A 20739-nucleotide genomic window follows, 5' to 3' on the forward strand; every position below is an offset into this window, starting at 1 on the left:
AATTTGATATCAATTTGTTAATTCAAGCAATCTGCTATGTATCGGACAACAATATTACCAGATATTTAATGATGTCGACAATATTATCTTTAAATAATATTAGCAAACATTAAATTTAACTGAACAATATTAAAAATCATTAAATTATCTGGTAATAATATCAATCATCATTTTTTTCTAGTTTTAATAGTATCAACCATTGTTATAATAAAATTATCTCGCAACAATATTTCCTATTTTGAAATTGCTTCGCAACAATAATGAGTTATCTTACACTAAATTGCCTCGCAGCAATATTATATACAATGGAATTGTCCAGCAACAATATTTTTAACTATTAAACTGGCTTGTAGTACGCGTATATCAAATATCAAACCTTCCTGCTGCAATATTGTAAAAAACATACTCGTCTTCTGACAATATTATCAACAATATAATTGACTTACGATGTTATCAAGGTTCGTTACACCAATATCAACCTAGAAATTTACTCGCGAGAATTTCATCAACCATAAATCGAATCATAGCAATATTATCTCACCTCAATTTATCAATCTTAGAAGCATCTCACACAGATTATTAAAATTTGTAAGGCCTTACCGCGAAAGAAAAGCTAATATCATCTACGGGCATTATCCTTGAATCCATTGTCTTATCGTTCCCTCATTCCTGTTCCGCTTTTCTTGAGGACAGTTTGAGTGCAAATACCAAGCTATTTGTCAGCTATTCGGCACACATGGGTGGGTTTTACGTGTGCAAACAAAGGCAGATGGTGTGCCAAAACCTCCCAGAACTCAGTTATTAGTGCAAGTTGAAGTGTGTGGCATCGGTCACGGTGGGATCACAAGAAAAATCATCTTTGGAAATTATTCTCCCAAATGATGGGGTAAGGTCATATTTTGTATTGTAATTAGAGTCGTTTTTGCTTCAATCTATTAGGTTGCAACCCTGAGATGTGTTATTATGAACTATTTTCTTCAACCATTTTCAACTGCTGTATATTTCTGTGGCATTGATGGCCAATTTGTACTATTTTCGTATAATCAGAGCTTTTTTAGAGTATATTTTGAAATGTTGATAGCTCAATTAAAAAAAAATGTAATATCATAGTCAATCACTTTTAATGGTAAGATAGTGAGTATATATCAACTCTCTGATGACATAATGGTATCGCTGTTGCCTTGCCGCCAAGGGATTCCCGGTTTGATCTCTGGTGTAAGCACATTGCACACTGGTCTGGTCCGCACCGCTTAGCCTGTCTTGTTGAGTGTAAAGTGGACTTACGAAGCTTTCAGATCGAAGCAACAAGCGACAGGGAGGAGGGTTCACACCGAAGTGACAAGCAACAAACAGTATTGTTTTCTTCGCTTTACAAGGAAGTATTCACCGCACATGCGCGAACAACAGTCCGAGGCGGCACGAGCCATTGAGAAAATGACCCAGTCCGAGCGACATGCAAGCAATTGATTGATTGGTTTTTACATTATGGACATATCGGCACATATACTTTTTTAACCCCGTCACACCATACGAGGACAAGCCACTTAACTAAGTATATAACAAAATTGAGGACAGGCTCCTACCAAGAAAATTAAAGATGTCTGTGAAACTTTTGTCACTATTTTTTTTAAAACTCATTCATTCATTACTTAACATGAACTAAAACTATACTGTTTCGTAGGATACAATCTATTTACGTATTAAAAGCTGAGCCTGTGAAGTAGGGTGACCAAACGGCCCGTTTTGACAGGGACAGTCCCGTTTCAGAGGCGTGTCCCGGTCGTCCCTTCCATATATTTTAAAAAAGCCACCATTTTTTCCGTTTTATAAAAGTCTAGGGGTTATCTTGAAAACCAAATCTAAATTTGAGACACATTTAATGCTAAAAAGATGCATTGTTTTATATGTTCCGTTATTTCTAGAGCAAAATAAGCATGCAGTTTCTTTAAGGAATTGCAAAAAGAATTTAAAGTGCCTTCGTCTTGCACAAAATAAGGTTCTAGGGGAGGTTTATAAAAGATTGCTGATGCTCTCAAAAAGATTGGTTCTTTTGCTAAATACTTCTGGCATTACTCAACTTCAGCATAGGACTAACATCAAAGGTTGATCAGAAAGGACGAAGAATGCTATGTAAATCATACCGAGATTATAGTAATCAAACCTTTTGACAACGGGAGATCATATTTCATTTATTGTTTATGATGTATCATTTATGCGATCCATCCTTTAATAAATAATAACAATCCGTTAATAATAACAATCATTTTATAACTAGGCGAAACTGATTTTTCAGGATTTGGGGAGGGGGGTGGTGGTAAACTGACATCCTTGACATGTCCCGTCTTTGGGTCAAAATATTATGGTCACCCTACCGCGAAGGGGCACTCAGCACATATAAGCACAGAGCAACATGTCTCTACATAGGATTATCCGGTCGCCAGAGCCTCGTTACACTTCAAGAAGTGGTTACCGGGGTGTATTACGGAAACTGAGGTAGACATTTGAATGCCTATTCAGGTCACCCTTTACACACACATGCAAGTGACACTGCAGCTTATCGTGTCGCTTCGGTTCGAAAGGTTGCATTTTCGCTGAGGGTTCCGTTCCATGCGACACGTGTCGCTTTGTCGCTTTGGTCTGATTGATTGGGTTTATTTTCGTTCGCATTTCTGCCACTTTTGGCGCGAAGGTGAGGATGAGTGATGAAATTGATGAAGGGACACACACAAAGAACACCCATTCCTAGGCAGGGGTTCGATATACAGTAAAACCTCGTTAATCCGGATCCCGATAAGCCGGACTTCGCTTAATCCGGACAGTCAAAAGGCAAAATGAAAAAAAAGCAGAATGCAAGGTTTTAAGTCCGTTGGGCACATCATCATAATATAGGTATCGTGTACGTACTGCATTGTTGTATTGCTTTACATTTTACTGTACTGTATAGTGTATTTAGGCCTATGCCCTTTAAATACACCATAATATACATGCTTTGTTGCTATAAACGGAGTTTTAATGTACTTTCTACTGTTCTTTTAGGTTATTTCAGTTAATCCGGACTTTCGTTAAACCGGTCAACTTATCCCCCACTATTCCGGATTAACGAGGTTTTACTGTATAGTGCCGACATCCTAAGCGTGGGTGTTCTTTATGAGTGCCAGTTCATCAATTTCATCATCACTCATCCTCATCGTCGCGATTAGCTAAAACAGGCAGAAAGAGCGAAGTAAAGTAAACCGAATCAATCGTAATCGGAGGTCGTCAAAGCAAAGAATACTTTGATTTTTACAACTGTAAACAAATGCTGGCTCACCAGAGGGGTTTGGCTCGGGACTAGGAGGTTGTATCCCCCCGTCCCCTTTCTAGCTACGGGCCTGTTGAATTAACACGGTCACGACCCTAAACAGGTTCTTGAAGGAGGAAGAAATCGGCTGTGTGAGTGTGTGTGTAATTGCACAGTAGGCTGAGGCTCTAGAAGTCAATGGGCACAATTCAGCGAAGGGGAGAAAAGACTTTCTCGCGCCTTGTAACCTTGTACAAAGAAGCTGTCGGTCATCCCAAGAGAGGCATTGCGTAAGATGCGTTACGACTCTTCTCAGTATGAATACACCAGGTTGGTGCAGTTGCATAAGTGAGAAAGACGGTGCACGCAGAAATATGAATATAATTGGCTGTTTTATGTAATAGCCTCACAGAATAACGAAACCCATCCGGGTTGTTTTGGATGGGCGTGATATTTATTACGGGACAACGGGTCAATCATGTGTTGCATAAAGGTAAGGTGTATTATCAGTGGCTGTTATTCAATGGATACAAGAGTGCGTGAATGTGTCCATAACGGGCGAGGACCCGGACGTATCAAGTTTCATACCAAGGGCGCCCGCAGGGGTGGCATTTCCCCATCTGAGATTTCTGGAGAAATTCATGTAATTCGAGTAGTGAAATTGTAGCCATATTTTATTACAAAGAATATTGTTTTCTGCGATTTGCATGCTGTCGGTTACAGCAATTTATTGCCATGTCCAATTATACAGTGGGGGGGGGGGGGGGCTAAAAAGAAGTTACCACTTATTTGGAAATTTGAAGGGAGGATGAGTTATATGTTTATATGCCTTGCAAGTGATTATTGGAGACATGCTATATGGAAACTGTATCATTCACATACCTACATACGTACACATATGTAAATAACAGTGAAAATAAATAACTACAAATATACTAACCGTAACCTCGACATGTCCATTTCAGTGGTAACATATTTTTTGCCCTCCCTGTATAATGAGGGAACGTATTCACAAGAGACAGTAGAATCATGTTGGCTGCTGTAAGTAGTGGTGTGCGGGACGATATTGCGAAGGAAATATTAATACCTAGTCCTGACATTCAGGACTGAAAAATTCTCCATTTACGATGGTGGACAATTCCGATGAACACAGTTAGAAGTGAAAGGGCGGGTGGACAATTGCGATGAACATAGTTAGAAGTGAAAGGCCAGGTGGACAATTGCGATGAACACAGTTCGAAGTGAAAGGGCGGGTGGACAATTGCGATGAACATAGTTAGAAGTGAACGGGCGGCTGGACAATTTCGATGAACATAGAAGTGAAAGGGCGGGTGGACAATTGCGATGAACACAGAAGTGAAAGGGCGGGTGGACAATTGCGATGAACACAGAAGTGAAAGGGCGGGTGAACAATTACGATGAACATAGTTAGAAGTGAAATGGCGGGTGAACAATTACGATGAACACAGTTCGAAGTGAAAGGGCGGTAGACAATTACGATGAACATAGTTAGAAGTGAAAGGGCGGGTGGACAATTGCGATGAACATAGTTAGAAGTGAAAGGGCGGGTGGACAATTGCGATGAACATAGTTAGAAGTGAAAGGGCGGGTGAACAATTACGATGAACACAGTTCGAAGTGAAAGGGCGGGTAGACAATTACGATGAACATAGTTAGAAGTGAAAGGGCGGGTGAACAATTACGATGAACACAGTTCGAAGTGAAAGGGCGGGTAGACAATTACGATGAACATAGTTAGAAGTGAAAGGGCGGGTGGACAATTGCGATGAACACAGAAGTGAAAGGGCGGGTGGACAATTGCGATGAACACAGAAGTGAAAGTGCGGGTGAACAATTACGATGAACATAGTTAGAAGTGAAATAGCGGGTGAACAATTACGATGAACACAGTTCGAAGTGAAAGGGCGGTAGACAATTACGATGAACATAGTTAGAAGTGAAAGGGCGGGTGGACAATTGCGATGAACATAGTTAGAAGTGAAAGGGCGGGTGGACAATTGCGATGAACATAGTTATAAGTGAAAGGGCGGGTGAACAATTACGATGAACACAGTTCGAAGTGAAAGGGCGGGTAGACAATTACGATGAACATAGTTAGAAGTGAAAGGGCGGGTGAACAATTACGATGAACACAGTTCGAAGTGAAAGGGCGGGTAGACAATTACGATGAACATAGTTAGAAGTGAAAGGGCGGGTGGACAATTGCGATGAACACAGAAGTGAAAGGGCGGGTGGACAATTGCGATGAACACAGAGGTGAAAGGGCGGGTGAACAATTACGATGAACATAGTTAGAAGTGAAATGGCGGGTGAACAATTACGATGAACACAGTTCGAAGTGAAAGGGCGGTAGACAATTACGATGAACATAGTTAGAAGTGAAAGGGCGGGTGGACAATTGCGATGAACATAGTTAGAAGTGAAAGGGCGGGTGGACAATTGCGATGAACATAGTAAGAAGTGAAAGGGCGGGTGAACAATTACGATGAACACAGTTCGAAGTGAAAGGGCGGGTAGACAATTACGATGAACATAGTTAGAAGTGAAAGGGCGGGTGGACAATTGCGATGAACATAGTTAGAAGTGAAAGGGGGGTGGACAATTGCGATGAACATAGTTAGAAGTGAAAGGGCGGGTGGACAATTGCGATGAACATAGTTATAAGTGAAAGGGCGGGTGTTCAATTGCGATGAACATAGTTATGAGTGAATGGGCGGGTGGACAATTGCGATGAACATAGTTAGAAGTGAAAGGGGGTGGACAATTGCGATGAACATAGTTAGAAGTGAAAGGGCGGGTGGACAATTGCGATGAACATAGTTAGAAGTGAAAGTTCGTGGGGACAATTGCGATGAACATAGTTAGAAGTGAGAAGGCGGGTTTACAATTGTGATGAACATAGTTAGAAGTGAAAGGGCGGGTGGACAATTGCGATGGACATAGTTAGAAGTGAGAAGGCGGGTTTACAATTGTGATGAACATAGTTAGAAGTGAAAGGGCGGGTGAACAATTGCGATTAACACAGTTAGAAGTGAAAGGGCGTGTGGACAATTGCGATGAATACAGAAGTGAAAGGGCGGGTGGACATTTGCGATGAACACAGAAGTGAAAGGGCGGGTGGACAATTGCGATGAACACAGAAGTGAGTGGGCGGGTGGACAATGGACATTTCCACTCAATTTTTTTTACAACAATTTTAAAAACTACACCCTGGAAAAATGATCCCTGCAAGTTTTCGCGTTTCTCTGCGTCCAGTGTAAGGTAGAAACGAGACTTCCAAAGTTGCGAGGCTAGCGTTGCGCTGAAAACACGCCGCCGCCATGTTACTAGGTCACTCCTTAGGGAGAGCTCGTTTGTCGTCTGCTTCGAGCGTCCAGTTCCGGATGGGTAGCCCACGGTGAGCGAACACGTGCAGCAGTTTTACAAATCTGTACCCAGTGATTTATCCACACCCCCCTAACACCCCCCCCAACACCCTCCCAAATTTTGGTGAACACCCCCCCAAGCAGAAAAGTGGAACACCCCCCTACAGGGGGGGTGTAAATATGGATGTTTATATCAAGAATAGAATGACAATACTTCAACATTAACAGAAAGGAATCATTTGTAGCTGAAGAAGCGTAGTCCAATGGACCTTTCGATCAACTAAAAGGAAGGAGGGTGGAATGTGTAGCATGGTCATTTCCTGGAAACACTAGCTCCCTTGACAAGGCTTCGGTCAGCTCTAAAGGGTAGGGAAGGGACACTGCCATCTGGAAAATGTAAAACTGACCTCTCACCCTCCTTCGAGGGAGCACATTCCGCGCACAGTGTTGACAGTTCAGCGTTTGAATACCTTATATATTTCTGAAATACGTTACAGATTCGTAAATTCAATTATTCAACCCCTGAGTGAATGCAATTTACTTTTTGTTGCATTTTCCTTTCGATTCATCCATGTGAAAAATGTACGATAAAAGTAAGGGAAGAAATTCAAAGATACAGGTTTGACTCCTTGTAGTGAATTCTGTTACTATGGTTAGCAACACTATTTTCTGTAACTTGGCGAGATGAATGATTTTGGAGTGGTAGAGAAAAGAACAGTCAAATGCCTTAGGTCAGTCTCAGTGTAGCATCTCCGTTCGTGTGTTGTCGTTCTGTTTAGTGTATAACAATGTCTGAAACTTGACTGCAAAACTGTCTGAAGAAGATAGAGAAAATGAAAAACCAGACAGAAAGAAACCGAAAGTGGTGAGTAGAAAATCAGTGACGCTATATGTAGGTATAATTTCTTCCAACCGATATTCATAAAGTACCAATATAAAATTTACTGACCGAGTATTCGATATAAAATGGCAAGTATTTCATGAAGAACCTAAGTGATTCATTCACGTCTATAGTTGATGACCATTTTTGTGGCTCCAAGAGTTCTTACCTTTGTAAAATAAATTATATACTATTAGAAAGAGAGTTGTAAAAGGAGGAGGGTCCAATTGGGGTGCTTGCCTGGGCGCTAAGTACAAATGGGGTGCCGAACAAGCAAAACAGATAAAAATAGAAAAGCTTTAACGTCGTGGTGCCCTGTGAAATTACTGGCACCCTATTAAATTAAAGTTATTGTCAGTTTGCAAAGATATAGATTTAGTAAAAATTGTCTTTCACTTTGTATCTAGTCGGTTCCCTGACATAATGACATGTTTAATTTTATTCAACTTTACACAGGAAGCAAAGGAAGTGTAAGCGGCTTGTAGCTAGAGGGGGGCAGGGGGCAACTGCCCCCCAGAGAGCCTGCTTTGCCCCCCTGTGAAAAATGCAGAACACCTGGAATTCTCACTAATCTTTACAATTAATCTAGCAACATAACAAAGACACTTATTGATTTTGTGATTTATGAAGGTGTGTGGGATTCAGTATAATTTCGTATCAGGATTGGGGGGGGGGGGGGTGAAATTCACTTTTTAGTAATAGTGATTCATGTGGTAGAGAGAGGCAGTGGATATTTGATTTTTGTTACTTAGCGTTGCTTTTCTGCAACTTATAGCTAATCGCAACAATGAATGATGACGTGAAATTGATGAAGAGAGACTCATAAACAGTGCCGCAACCACAGGGCAGCAGGGGAATTGTTCACCCTCCACCACCACCCTCCCGACCTTGGACGGGAGTCCATTCTAGGGGAAGCGAACATTGAAAGAGAATCTAAGAATAGCAGGACAATTGGATACTCTTGATGGAATTAGTTTTTACGAGTTCCTTGCATTTTTCTTCGAGACGCCCAAGGGCACTTCCAAGGAGCAATTGCCCCCCTCTCGATTTCAAATTTTATACAAATAAAAATAAATTGCGTAAAATTTTCTTGCTCGCTTCGCTCGCAGTGTCTTCTGTTCTTATAGTCCAAGTTCAAAGCCATAGTTATGGGGCGGTGAGAGTCGGCTTTGCGAGCCAAACGATCTATATGAGAAAATAAAAATGTTAAAGAGAATGCCATGGCGCTCCGTAAAATTATTTGCGCTCTATTAAAACAATTTCTTACTATGAAACTGAATATGAAATATTAATGATGACACTGTAATCCAAGAATTCATTGATAAATCAAGGTATTCCTATTTGTTTGTCAGGTGTCAAAACATGTATTTCAACTATAATATAATACAATTCACACAATATTTTGCAAAATGGTTAACGTGTAGTGATGCAAGAGTCTCCCCTTTGAAGGAAATAGAGTCCGTGGTGGACTAAGGGACCCATGTTTTAGCAAGTACAAAAAAAATGTATTACAAATTTTTACACAGTTCATCAAAGTGTAGATAATATGTAATCATTATTATTTCATTAATTCGATTTTTCTTGCATAACTTCTTGGTGTTGTTGGATTCTCGTTAGATTCCTTTGTGCGGAAAAATCTTGCATACTGGAAACTAGAAAGAATCATTATGAAGCATGATTTATTGATTGATTGATTGAATTGGTGTTTTAAGTCCACTTTATGCACACTAGGCTAATCGGGACTGGACCTACAGTTTAAAGTGGGATCCAAACAACTATGTGGCTCCACCGGGTATCGAACCCGGGACCACTTGGTTACAAGACGAGGATGCTACCACTGTGCCATCGGGGAGGCCCTGAAGCATGATTTATAAAGGGCTCCCTTAATCAGTTCTGCAGAGAGGCCCATTAATCGTCTATTAACATTATAAAACCTGTAAATATCAAGTAGATACAGTCCCTATTAGCCTATTTATGTTAAACTTTATATTCTTTGGCAACTCTGGAAAGGTCATTATCGAAAAAATGTCATTTGATGTTGCTCGATTTTTTTTTTCTTTGGTCCGTTGCCGTTTCAAGATATCATCCCTTTTCTGTTACTTATCTCTTTTGGGGGAGGTGTCAAGTGCCTCTGTGTACCCTGCTATATCTGCCAGTGCGACACAATATATTAAAAATTTGCCCCCTCTAGGATTGCCTTTGTCCCCCCTACAAAGAATTCCTGGCTAAGGGCCTGAGTGTAAGGAATTAAACATAAAATAAATTTAATTTACATTAAGTCCCAAATTTATATTTGACCACAGGCGCACCAGTGAGGGCACGACGGCGCTTGCCACTGCCTGCTGGAAAACGTGGAGAGAGAAAATTTGTTTGGTTCATTGTGCTCTTTGTGTTGGATAGTGAAATAAATGCTATTCAATTTTTAAATAATTGAAAATAAAGCATTGCCTCAATTTAGAAATGAAAATTCCTTGCCTTCATTTTGCAGTTAACATGCCATGCGTTTATTTGCACATGTTATTTAGTTTTCTTTTAAGGCAAAGAGGCACGTGATTCCTAATTCCCTGGAGTCTCTCATTTAGTGTTTGAAAGATAAACTCTCAAAAGCGCCAAGCGTATTTTCCAAAGTTTTGTAAGGGTATAATGCATATGCATATTAATAATTAAACATGGCGACAGTATCCCATGATGTTTACTCTTTACAATCTTGCCTTGCTCGTTAGGCGTCCTCTTTACCTCACCACATGCCCCCTGCCCCTCCTGTTCTAACAGTTAGAAAATATGCATGTATAATTTTAATAGTTCTATGTAGCGAGTGAGTTCCAAATTCTGCTGGTGTTTTCTAATCTCTGTTTAAACGATGATTCACAAACTGAAATAAAGTAATGAAACTCGATATATTTAGAGCATGGCCATGAAGACTTTAAAATATAGTGGGAAGTTTGGATGCACGTTTGATAGATACCTGATATTGCTTTTTAACGAAATCGGTCAAGGAATTTCATATTGAAGTCTGCAACGAACGAGCAAAGCAAGATTGTAAAGAGTAAACATCATGGGATACTGTCGCTATGTTTAACTAATAATATGCATAATCAGTTTGCAAAGAAATTGTTCTAAAACTTTTTTTGCTCGCTTCGCTGGCAGTGTCATAATTTATTTAAATCATATCATATCTGTATTTATTACTACTACTTCAGACAGGCAAGTGCGCGCACACCCATGCAATGCATTCTCACTGATATTTCAATTGGACACCCCCAAGTTGAACTCCGAGTTACACCTACGGCAAGAACGATACAAATACAGTTAAAATATTGCGCAAGTGTTTCTAATTTCTTTATAATTAGCTTAAGAATTGCATGAAATGATTCCTGGTAATAATATGTTAAAATTTCGTGTTTTGTCTAACGATTGATTAAATCAAGTACTGAACATTATCGGAAGGAAAGCAATACTCGAAACGTTAAACTGAAATGTTAACATTCATCTATTTTCCATCTTTTCCTGTATTTGACATCTTTTTTCTTCTGAAATGTTACATGAAGGGAAGGGAGGGGGGAGGGTTAATCTCTAGAAACATCCATGAACAAATTGAATTAGGGCGAACATTTTTAAAACTGTCCAAAATATGCACTTAACTTCCCGAAACTTACACCCCCCCCAAAATTTTCCAACACCCCCCCAAGGGAAAAATCCTGGATAAACCCCTGTCTGTACCGATTTAAATAATGGAAGAAGGAGCGATAGGAGAAAGGAAAGCAGCTATGCTTTGTAATGATCATTCTTCTATGAAATATCCGTGCTGCTCACGTGCAAGATAAATTAAAGGGTTCAGCTGCGTGTGTGTTCTCAGGCCATGCGAAAAATATTGCTTATAAAATTGGCTGTTGTTGACCACACACTCAAAAATATTTTTTAAACTTATATTTATCGATATTTACCGTAACCTATGTAGTGCAAAATAGGAATTTTCACATTCTTCACTTTATTTATAAAGCCTATTTAACTTTCTTTTCCATAAAGCAATTTCAGTTTGTGTTCCATTTCTGTTGCGCAAATTATGATCAAATATTTTTGTGCAGATAAGAGAAAATACACTGAGAAGATTACATTAGTTGCACAGTACATATCTATACTTAGTTTATGTATAATTATTACAAGGAAATAATGTGTATAACCATGGGTGTATTTAAGGGGGATTCAACGGGTCCAACCCCCCTCTTTTTTTGGTTCACTAAAATTACCAGTTTCCTTGTTCTATCCGCTTGTTCATAAAAAATTCCTTCGGACTTATTTCATTCTCTTAAATTAGAGACGTAAAGGACGGTATATGGATGGGAAGGAAATTGTGTAATTCCACACACCAGATGGGACTGCAGACCAATATCTGCAATTTCCTGATAGTTTCGGAATTTCTGCTCCCCAACAAGCTTCCGGCCAGCAGTGTCCTGGATTTTCACTTACGAAATAAAGCAACCCTAATCATACCAAAAGTTGATCCATCCCCCCCCCTCCGTGAACTATATATACGCCCATGTGTATAACAATATCCCATACTGAAATGGTACGATATAATTATTTTGAATTTTGTACTGCGAAAAAAGCCGCCTCATCTCGTTACCCCGAACGCATTAATTGGTTGGTTCACAACTTCACCACTAAGGATCCTATCAAGACGAGACATGGCAGCCTTGGTCTCGTTATCGTTGAGAGTTGTAACTGTCTGTCTCGTGTTTATTTGTAAATGTCTCATTGACAGTCTCGTCTCAATTTATAAACATCCGTCTCGGTTTGGGAGGGCAATTCTCGTTCTCGTCTCAAGTCTAGAAAAATATAGAATTAACAACGTATGCAGAGCCTTATCATTATAAATACAAAAAAAAACTTTCTTAATATTTTTTATTATTATTATTATTATTTTGACTCCTCGTTTCGACGATACAGCCCTCGAAAACTAAATATTATCCTGCTTATATATGCAAACCAAACTGCAGATTCAGAATTACCAGGAATGAACTGGCGTTGTAATTATTATACACAAACTTCATGATTTATCTGAGGAAGTCGCATGTTCCAGGTTTGACTCGACCTGGGCATGACTGTTTCCTTGTGAGTGACATTTCATTGAACTGTAAATTGTTACATGGGAGGATGTTTGCTCGAGACTTTGGGGACAGCTAGGGGGATGCTTCTATTGTTAATGTTAGTGTTGCTCACGAGACGAGGCATGTTCCGTCTCGTCTCATAAAAGGAGATGGGACAAGTGAATGTTTTCGAAATGAGATGGGACAGAAGAAAAAGTTCGTCTCTTATCATGGCAGGTTGAGTGATACTTAGATTGTGCAGTTGGTAGTAGTGTGTGTGTGTGGGGGGGTGTACTCCTGCACCCCGACTTCGACTACAGCTTGTAGTTATTCATCTTCATTGTAGCGATTAGCCAAAAGTGGGAAGAAATGTGATGTTAGAGATGATACATAATAAATTAACCATGCGTTCTCATCGTTGCGGTTAAACAAAGTGAACGGAAAAGCGACGTAAAAGTAGGCTAAATACAAAAATTTGCAATATATATATTAACTGAAGAAAACTGGCATTTACTGCAGGAAATTTAAAAACTCACCGTACCTTTTTTTACCGTATCACCTCTTATATTGCAGAAATTGGCGTGTAAACCAGTGTGTTCTAAAAGTATTATCTTAAAATTTGTGAAGAAAATATTATGACGAAAATAACTGTAATTCCAGAAAAGGCATTCCTATAACATTAAGTTCTTGCCAGTCAGAACTAACCTATGTATTCGCAGTGAACAAGGCTGTTCACGTGTTCAGCCATTGACTGTTACAAGGTTTGCTTTGTCACCCTAATGGGAAAACCCTCTACCGACTGGCTGAATTATAGTAAATACTACTATACTGCTAGGGCATAATTCATCTCCAAGAAATAGAGCACAGATTTTTGCACTGGAAGTTGTAAGATACTTGTTTTACACAGTAACAAGTGAATTTTCTGTCGCTTCCGCGGGTCATGCTAAGTTGACCGGACGAGCAGAAGCCCCGCCTGCACGCATTTCTAAGTGATGACGTCAGAGGACCTCCTGTCTGTGGAGAGGACGTTTTCAAATCCGTGACGTAGTAGGTGAATTTCAGCGGTGTTTGAATGCGTGTTTCTCGAGAACCGAAATAAATATGATCGAGATATTTTGCACATCTCATGTTTGTGTCATTATCTGTAAAATGAATGGATTTAAAACATTTTTCATGTCAAAGTGGAAATGTCCATTGGGATGATATTTCAAATCTTTTATCAAATCGTAGGGTGACTTAACACCCCGTACAATACCTCTTACAAGAGAATTATGTGAAATATTGATATTTTCGAATAGAACACTGATCCTCTCATACTTTCTCCAGGCTTGAGACGGGCAAGGTAGCTTGTAAACGTACTTGCATTACAACCACTTTTAGGTTAGGTTAGGTTAGGTGCACCTGTGGGTTAGTAATCCTGATCGTTGCAATTGTTCTACTAGTAATTTGAAAAATAACCTTCACCGTCAAAATCATCGCAATTGTTGGTGATTTTTGGCTTCATCGCAATTGTCCTAGGTTCCCCTGGACGGGAAAGTTTCAAAATATCCCGAAAATCTTGAAAAGTACACATTAATTCTCTTTCAAGGCATTGTGCACTTCTGCAATAAAAACTGTTAATTTCAAGAAATTTCAGACATTTATAGTGCACAAAATATCAAGAATTATTCTCTTTATACAAGATCCTTTGGAATATTTCGGGTATTCGGGATTACGAAAAGTTGGGAAATCAGCTCCCTAAGCCGGATCTGACCTTGACAATTCACACTTTTTCCTCAGTACCCTTCGGTATGTAAAAACATAGATCTGAGGTAGGCAGGCTACAATGAATGACAGTGGCGTTTGTTTGATGTCTGCACATTGCGAGAAAGCATATATAAAAGAAACAGAGAACTGCTCATCAACAAAGTGATAAATGTTCTTGGGAAGGAAGCAAGACGATTCCAGTTTCTATCTTAATAGCAGACTCGAGTCTAAACTTGTATACAACACCAAAGTATTTTCAATTCAATTTGAATTTTATGATTTGTAAAGTAGTAGTAAGATCATCTGCGAAAAAATCAGATTTTTAAGCTGTAAATTGAACATTTCACCCACAAAGCTGTGCTGTCAGCATTCTACCCACCACATCTCACAACACGTCAACATGAAGTTGGTAAAAGTACGCAGTGTTGCCAACATATAACAAAAATATAATTCACACATTGCGGATACATTTTGACTGTCCCTTGTATTTCCTTCTGCCTGCATCGTAAGGCCAAGGTCTGTGACGTCAATGTTCTTGTATTAGCTTTGCTGATTAGGACTCAAACAAGGAAAATAATTATGAATTCAACGGTACTTGTGTTTGCTTTCAGAGAGATGCCTCCAAACAACACGACATTCCACGATGGCAGCGTCCCCATGCGGAGGTCAATGCCAGAAACAATTGACTACGTCCCTCCGCCACAGAACCTGAAACCCAAACCTCAGCGACAGCAAATAAAATGGAGCAATGTTATCAACATCACTCTGTATCACGTGATCGCCGTTTACGGACTGTACCAGGGATTCAGTTACTGTCAGTACAAGACGATTGCATGGGGTAAGTAAGGATTAAGGATTCTACGAGGTGAAAAGGATAGTACAGTTATTTGTTTTGGGGAATCTAGTGTCTTGCATGGTGCTGCCCTCTGCCCGGTGAAGTGTATGAAATATATCGCACCCGGCCTTTAAAAATGTTTTATGTTCATGGGTGTCGCGAGACCCTTAAAGGAAAGAGTGAAAATTTCCCCGAGTCCTTCTCTCTAAGGCAGCTGGGGAGCACTGTTGCCAACTTAGCTCTTTTGGAGCCAGATCTGGCCCCTTCGTGAACTCTTTTGGCTGTGAACTGTGTCACCCGCCCCCTGCCCCACTATGATGCCATGACTGGTTCCTGCCCACATACACCAACTTTTGCCATGAGTATACATTTTGCAAGTGACGTGATATTGTTATATTGGCTGCGTCACCTCACCCTATCTTACCTCCCCAGCTACTTTTATATAGCGCCGTGGCTGAGGTGATAATGACCATATTGTTATCCGGGAATCCTTTTCATACGACCATCGGTGGATTATTGAGATTAGTGATGCCGCCAGATCACTTTATAGTTAACGGTAATAGCAGCACCCCCACCCCTCTGACACCTAAAATTACTCTAGGAGGCACTTTATCCAACCTTCGTAAATCTAGCTGCTTGAAAGTCAGTTTTAAATCCATTTAAGTTGAAATTTAGCTCTTTTATGCGCATTAGGTTTGGCAACACTGTCAGGATGGCCGTAGGAGGCAAGGAGAAATCCATTTCGCTTATGGGAGTATTATTTTATTTGTTCTCTCGGGAATATCAATCATCCAATGACGTTAGAAAGTACATTGACGGGAAAAGGACACCTTGAACTATGTCTTAGTCGTAGGAAAAGTCGAAACTCCGATTTGATTAGCCATAACCCGAAGTTGATTTCCCATAAAGAATACATGAGATTCTGTGAATACAATCATATTTTTCAAACATCGTTTGTAGCTTAATAATCATCTTAAATAAAAAGCTTCCACTTGTAACATGGAGAGAAATTCATACTCTCTTATAGTCAAGAGTTTCTTTTATAGTAGCAGTGCCCGTTCCGACAATATTGAAAAAAAAATGCACAACTGGTGCGAAATTGTCACTCTTCCTCTCAAGCGGCCCCTGAGAACGAGGTTCTGAAACATTGGTAACTAGAGGCGTGGCGTGCATGTAACCGGTGTTACCGCAGGTAACAGCAAAATGTAAAGAAATTAAAAAAGTTTTTTTTTTCCTCAATAAAATAAGAACATTGTTAAATAAGTTAACCGACAGCGTTGCAGTTGAGTGTATATTGCAGAGGACATTTTTTCTGCAGCCGACAAAAGCGAAGAGACAGGCCGTTCCGCTACCCTCAAGAGGCAACAAGAGGAAAGGGCGCCAATGCAAGGGAACAGCGGGGAAAGACTTAGAGGCAAGTGTGCTAGGGGGTTATTCATATGCCTGTTTAGGGGCCCTGTTGCCGCTGCAGCCTACCGGATCAGCAAGTGTTGTCACATTGGATTTCCAGAAAAGAGCTAAATCCCGCCTAAAACGGGGATACTGTTTCTCTGAAGCAACAAGAGCTAGACTGCAAAGCCAAGGCTGGATTTACCTACAACTGAGACCGTTTACGTAATAGACGAAAAGACAAGTACTTGATGCGATTCGTGATTTGGACAAACCTTGCTCCAAAAAACTAAGTTGGTAACAGTAGTACGTACATCTGGACTTCCTCCCACCGCTGGAGGAGGGGAATTCTGTCGTCTGCTCACCGCAGAAACGTCAAACTGACCCGAATGTGTGGTTCCTCTTCCCCTTTCCACCTGTTTGCAAAGAAACAGAGATGGTTGACAAGGCTCGACTACTATTCACTGGATTTTCGCGGTAACTCTCTCATGAGTGGTAGGTCTCTCTAGGAGTGATTGTGGCTAAATAAATCATTGAGCGGATCAACAATCCAGATCAAAGGCATGTTTTTTTGGGGAGAGGGCGGTAGGGTGGAGATGATAACGTCTGATGGCCGGTGATACTTTTGAAAAAGTCACGCCACGCAAAGTACAAACAATTCATCACGAATCAACCATTGGTTACAAATAAGTGCAGGACTTATGCAGTTCAAAATTCGGTTGCTAGATTTTTTTATGCATATATGCCTTTCATTTTCGGCTACGCTCTTAAGAAACCTAATATCTTTCAGGTTTCTTCATTGGAATATTCTCTGGGTTTGGAGTAACGGCTGGTGCTCACAGGCTATGGGCCCATAGGTCCTACAAGGCCGCATGGCCACTTCGGGCGCTGCTGTTCGTTTGTTTTTCCACTGCTGGCCAGGTAAGTCTTTAGTTGCTACTTTCCAAGTCAGTAATGTTACGCTGTTTGACGTTATACAGGGTGGTGCAAAAGTAGGTTGACAATTCACAGTTGGCATATGCCAAGCAGGTTTAGCGTGGTCATTTATTACAGCAGTGACATTATGTAAATCTTAGTGCGTATGGGGATTGTGGAGGCCACTCAATGTAAAATACAAAAAAATATAAAAGAAATACAAAAGGAAGACTGTCAATCTACTTTTGCACCACCCTGTATTATGTAGGGCCACATATTTATGGTGAATAAAATATAAAAATTCTGTACAAAAAGTAGGCACATTCCGGTATCAAAAGCGGTGTATAAAATGGCATTTCATTGTTAAAATGGTGTATATAAATAAAACCTTCCCTTCTAATAATACTCTCATAACTACATGCAATATGCTAAGTTTATTCCTGTGTGAAGGAGTCCATTTTTGCTTCTCGAATATTTACAGCAGCGTTAATGAATTTTTCTGTGGTTTGCATAACTCAGAGGATAATTCAGACTTTAGAAAGTGTCACGTCGGTAAATAAACTCTAAATTTCGTGTTTGTGAGTTTATTTCGCATTTTGCATTTCATTTCGCATAATTTCGCGACAAAACTTGCTAAGAAAACATACCTCAAACCTTTGAAAAACATGGAACTTGAATGATGACCATCCAGTATAATTTGATGGGACAGTCGTCAACAGTATAAGTGCTACTCATCGATATGTTCGTAGAGCATGTCAGTGTCGTATTCTAAAAATTTGACCTGGTTTACAGCAAGAACTCTTATTGATTGCATACATTTATTACACACATGATTTAGTTTAATTAGATGTAATAGAAATAAAATACCAAAGCAGACTTGCAAGTAAAACAAGAATAGAAGTCTGATAACTTCAGAGTTTCCAGCAATTTCTATTTTTTTCATAAAATCTCCCTTTTTACTTAAAATTAGACATAGATTTCCCTGAACCAAGATACCTTTCCCTTCATGTAGCAACACTGCCTCTGCCAAGTGTGGCTCGGAAAGCAGGAAGAACAAGCAGTTTCCTTCGCGCCAACGAGTTTGCAGCGGTGGAACTGATCCCGCAGGTTTTAAAATAGCCACTAGCTTCGGATTCCTCGCCCTCCCCTCGTACAATCGGGGAGGAAACTCGGTCGTCAGAAGGGTGCGATGGAGAATGATCAGTGGCGTACGTAACCCAGTCTTTAAGCTCTTTACTGGATTTACAGTAGAAATGCCCTAATTGGAGCCGGACTGCCTGCCTACCTGGTTGGACATGATGGCTGCCAGGCGTCTGCTACACTGGTTTTGACGACTATACCGTGTTGTAATTACCTGACTTTCTCTGCTAGATTCTGTGCAATATCCAATTAGAGTGAAAGTTTGGTCATGTGAAGATAATCTGTGACTTTGGAAAAGAAAGAAGTTTTTTTTGTGGTTTCCTAGTGTTTGTATAGATAGATATGGGAAAAAGTGCTAAGCGGTAATCCCAAATAAAAGTAAATAAATAAATCCTAGTGTTGTTGTTCGCTGCTCGATGAAAGAAAAACAAAAATGAGGTGCATTCATGCTCATTAATATTCAGGAATTCATCCAAAGCGATGAGATTTGTACGCGACAGATGTGATCAGCCGATAATTAAAAATCCTTATTATTATCAGTGTATTGGATGTTTTGACATAATTTACTTCAACAAAATATTTTTTTATGACTGAATCCTGCAAATCTCGTGTATGAATATACATATCCGAGTTTATTAAAAAGCTTGTTGAGTGTACCTTGAGTAACATATTTTCTATCAAGTCAATTTCTAGCCCATGCATTTCTCTTAAGTTTCATATGAAATTCTAGTAGCAGTAGGTATTCTCCTACGAAGTTCTTCCTCAAGTGGTTCGTCTATCTTTCAGCAGTCTGCTCTGTTGGAACAAAAATACGCGGACAAGTACGGTAACATGTATAGCGTAAGGTGAAAACTAGCAGATGAACAAGTACTACCCAACTAGTTCCAACTGGAAAATTCAGCAGGAAATCTCGCCTCGTGTGATTCAGACATAATACACTTAAATTCTGGTTTAGAAGCTTGTTTTAATAGTTTTCATAATATATAATGAACAATTACACATATTAATATATGTGTAATTGCTCATTATATATTATAAAGCTAAATGGTCTACCGGCGGTAAACGCATAAGCATGTCCAATACGCCACTGTTGCATGTGTGCCGTAAACTCAGCTCCAATTTGTTTCACGTCTAAAAACAGTGACTATAACATATATAGGCTATATTGAAACGAAAGAGGTTTTGGAGGATGGTGAGGGAGAACTAATTATCTTAGGCGTTGGCAACTATGAGGTGTCGACCATTCTCATTCAAATGCCTCAACGCTTTCTTCCAAGTGCTACTCCCACGGAGCACGCAACCTTTTCAGGACTCTCTCTCACCTGAGGGTGTGAAAGGAGAGGTGCATCTTCCGTTAGGCTCCCCACTTTAGAAAACAAAAGTGTTCTCACCAGGATCTTCACAGGGAGGCAACCGATCTCTCAAGTTTGGAAGTTACAGCTAGGATACCATATTGCGAAAGTCACGTTATGAATAGCGGCAACTTCAGTTCGTACATTCGTCGTCGTCGTGGAAGGTTAGTACAGTCGCAGTCAAAAGTGTTTGAAGCGCTGCAGCTGAAAAAACGTGACCCCAAAGTTATCTTTCGCATGCTCCATAAGATGTTACGTCATCAGAAAATGCTTGAAGAAATAAAGTTGTGTGCCCACAAAGGTGAAGATTGAGAGTGCTATTTTTATTGGATTAATAGCAATAGGGCCATTCCAGAGTTACGTGTGTGACGTTTTGCACCCAACATTTAAGGTTCTAAACATGAAATTGGATTGAAATATTCATAATGAACTGATTTAATAGAATTATGAAGTACCTTGAGCATGAAGACACTGGCTGAATGCATGTAAAGCATTAACAAAATTGCGTTACGTGTGCAACGCTTTGAAAATATAGCAAATTTTGCCTCTATTTGTCTGTGAACCATATAGGCTGCGCATGCTAGTACATTTTATTGGTGAAACGTGCAAATTATTTGCATTTACAAACATCCAAACCTTAATGCAATTAAAAAACAATAATAATCTCCTCATTAATTCATTTTGTTATTTACATGGAGTAGGATCACTATTAATTGGAATGCCCTAATA

At 39.8% G+C, this 20739-nt stretch overlaps 1 protein-coding gene across 1 annotated transcript in view; it reads left to right on the forward strand.

The window, feature by feature from the left end:
- Window positions 1-20739, forward strand: part of LOC146003385 (uncharacterized) — a 147264-nt gene that overhangs the window by 74120 nt on the left and 52405 nt on the right. The window contains exons 2-3 of the mRNA XM_083141665.1: window positions 14991-15217; window positions 17394-17524. Of these exons, the coding sequence (XP_082997791.1) occupies window positions 14991-15217; window positions 17394-17524 (358 nt within the window). The remainder of the gene's footprint in view (window positions 1-14990; window positions 15218-17393; window positions 17525-20739) is intronic.

This window comes from Lepisma saccharinum, chromosome 20, assembly GCF_977018435.1.
Source record: "Lepisma saccharinum chromosome 20, izLepSacc3.1, whole genome shotgun sequence".
In the NCBI taxonomy this organism is placed as follows: Eukaryota; Metazoa; Arthropoda; class Insecta; order Zygentoma; family Lepismatidae; genus Lepisma; species Lepisma saccharinum.